General features: G+C 42.0%; 1 protein-coding gene across 1 annotated transcript in view; it reads right to left on the bottom strand.

The window, feature by feature from the left end:
- LOC142948817 (anoctamin-9-like) overlaps window positions 1-2,500 on the bottom strand; it is a 30,035-nt gene that overhangs the window by 18,737 nt on the left and 8,798 nt on the right. Inside the window, exons 7-9 of the mRNA XM_076090927.1 lie at window positions 1,917-1,996; window positions 1,251-1,385; window positions 487-580 (exon numbers count right to left, since the gene is read on the bottom strand). Coding sequence (XP_075947042.1) covers window positions 487-580; window positions 1,251-1,385; window positions 1,917-1,996 — 309 coding nt within the window. The remainder of the gene's footprint in view (window positions 1-486; window positions 581-1,250; window positions 1,386-1,916; window positions 1,997-2,500) is intronic.

Genomic DNA, 2,500 nt, shown 5'->3' with positions numbered 1-2,500 from the left:
GGACTCCGAAATAACTACGTAATGATGCCGATTTGATCGTAGAGCTCTGGGTGCACACAGACGGCTACAGTATTTATTTCCTGATTCAACAACAGCAGGATGTCACTGATGACAGGTGGAGCAACTCAATGCTGATAGGCTATCGCGCCGGGGCGTAACGCGAATATTTCGCAGAAGATGAAAAATTCCAACTTGCGCGTTTGGGGCGATTTGACGCGGATTCACGTCAAGCGTGCCAACGCAAATTCACGCCGTGCCAGTCTCATCGTGTCTGTGCATAGACTTTGTATGTAATCTACTCGCGCGAATAATTCGCACCTCGTTTGGTGTGAACGCACCATAACCCAGCAACACGATATAAGAGACAGTTGTGCATACATCTTTACACTGTAAAAGGTCATGTATCAGCAGTCACATGACAAAACAACCAGATGTTTTTCTTAATGTAGCTGGTAAGCCCAGCCCCCGGCCCCCGGATGAGTTCACCTTAGCGTAGGTGCAGGTGTCTGACAGATGCCAGACTGGACACCTCTTATCACAGCGAGGACACATAATGATGCTGGACTGACACACTTCATTACTGAGGACACACAGAGAGACAAAGTTTAAAGGGTCGCTTGACATAAAGGTCAATCATCAAAAACAAACCTCGTTAAGATGAACAACTGGCTTCTCATCATCCAGTAGTCCAATTAAAAAAGTCCCCACTTACAGCATAGAGACTTGCTGTCAAGTCAAGAGACATAGGAACTCATGCAAGTCGTACAAAATAGATTGATTCTTATGTGGCTCATAAGACTCATTTAGGAGAATCTGTGGCTTTTACCAATTTTCTTGTTTTTAGAATTTCCTCTGAGGTATGAGTACAATTCACAAGTGGTGAATGAATTTACAATTTAAACATGATACAGAAATGAACAACAAAAAATACATATAACTAAGATAAACTCAATAGTCTGTTCATCATCATGACTTCCGATTTACTGTTTTTATGATTTTATTATTATTTATTCCTTGAAATGTTATTAATGGCAGCTTAAACTGTTTAGCAGTACATACTGTAAAACGATGTCATGTGTGGTAGTAATGATATCTCATGGACAGTCACATGAAGTCTGCATGAAGTCATCATCATTTCACAAAGTCACACAGTTTCAAATTCTAAACAGCATCAAAAAGACTTTTGATCACAATGATCATGTTACGTAACATTGCTCCACAGGATATTACTTCCACAGCATCTGACTCACATGAGAGGGTTGGTGTTAAAGAAGGCGAGTCCATAGAGGAACACTACAACACCCAGAGCAGCAGCTGGAACCAGCAGCTTGGTGTACCAGCCCAGCCACAGGTAGTACAAAGCCACTTTCTCTCCAAAGTAAGACCTGCAGCGAGGAAACACACAGGCAGACATGATGTAACACACAAACACATAAACTTTCCAGGCACGTCCAGCTGGTAGGAGACTTCGGGGTAGAACCAGAACACGCTGTGGAGATTGTACATCTATATACTGTACATCTGATCTGGTTTGGGAACGCCTCGGGGTCCACCAGGTGGAGCTGGACAATGTTGCTGGGGAGAAGGGACTCTGGACTACCTTTCTTAACCTGATGCCACCCTTACCATGGATGTATGGAATGGATCAAATGTATTATTCTCAGTTTGAAAACCTCTGGTTAAATAAATGCAACAAGTTTTACATTCTGCGTTCCTTAATCCAATATGTTAACATCCTTAACAGTGACAGGCAGACAGTTACAGACTGAGAGACAGTTACACACAGAGGGTCAGACAGACAGACAGACAGACAGACGGATACACACAGACCAATAGTTACACACAAACAGTCAGACAGACAGACAGACAGACAGACAGACAGACAGACAGGAGGACAGACAGTTACGGTTACTGACTTGACGTCCATGAGTGGTTGGCCTGTAAACAGACCCGACCATCGAGCCCACTCTTTCCTCAGCTTTTTCTGAATCTTTCTCTGAGAATCATGGGAAAGATAAACATACAGACGTCAGGTGTTTATCCTATATGCTAATACACTGTTTCACATCAACATTACAACACTTGGGCAAACATATAGATCAGTGTGTCTAAATGTTTCATGTTTTCACTTCCATGATCCATGTGCGTGTGTGAAAAAGGATCTGGGTGCACCGGTGAGTGAGTGACTCTAACCCTCCTATTCAGGGCCAAGTTAAAACTGTCTTCTGTCATAAACATGGTAATTTTCATCTGACTGTCTGAAGGCTCCATGTATTCCTCCACACTAGACATTTGCACTAAATAAATAAGTGAGGACACTTTCATTGGTTTGAACCCTTGTGCCTTGCTGTTAAACAGCTGCTCTGATGTCCGTGAAGAACAAAAATGTCCCCTTCATAAAAGTGCCATAAATTATATATTAAAATGAATTACCACTTTCACTGAATAACTAACTACCAAATATTCATTCATTTTCTGAATTGTAACAATTAAATGCCAG

This window comes from Anarhichas minor, unplaced genomic scaffold (assembly GCF_050575085.1).
Source record: "Anarhichas minor isolate MPS153535 unplaced genomic scaffold, ASM5057508v1 ptg000013l, whole genome shotgun sequence".
In the NCBI taxonomy this organism is placed as follows: Eukaryota; Metazoa; Chordata; class Actinopteri; order Perciformes; family Anarhichadidae; genus Anarhichas; species Anarhichas minor.
The sequence above is the reverse complement of the archived record's forward strand: the minus strand, read 5'-3'. Positions and strand labels throughout refer to the sequence as shown.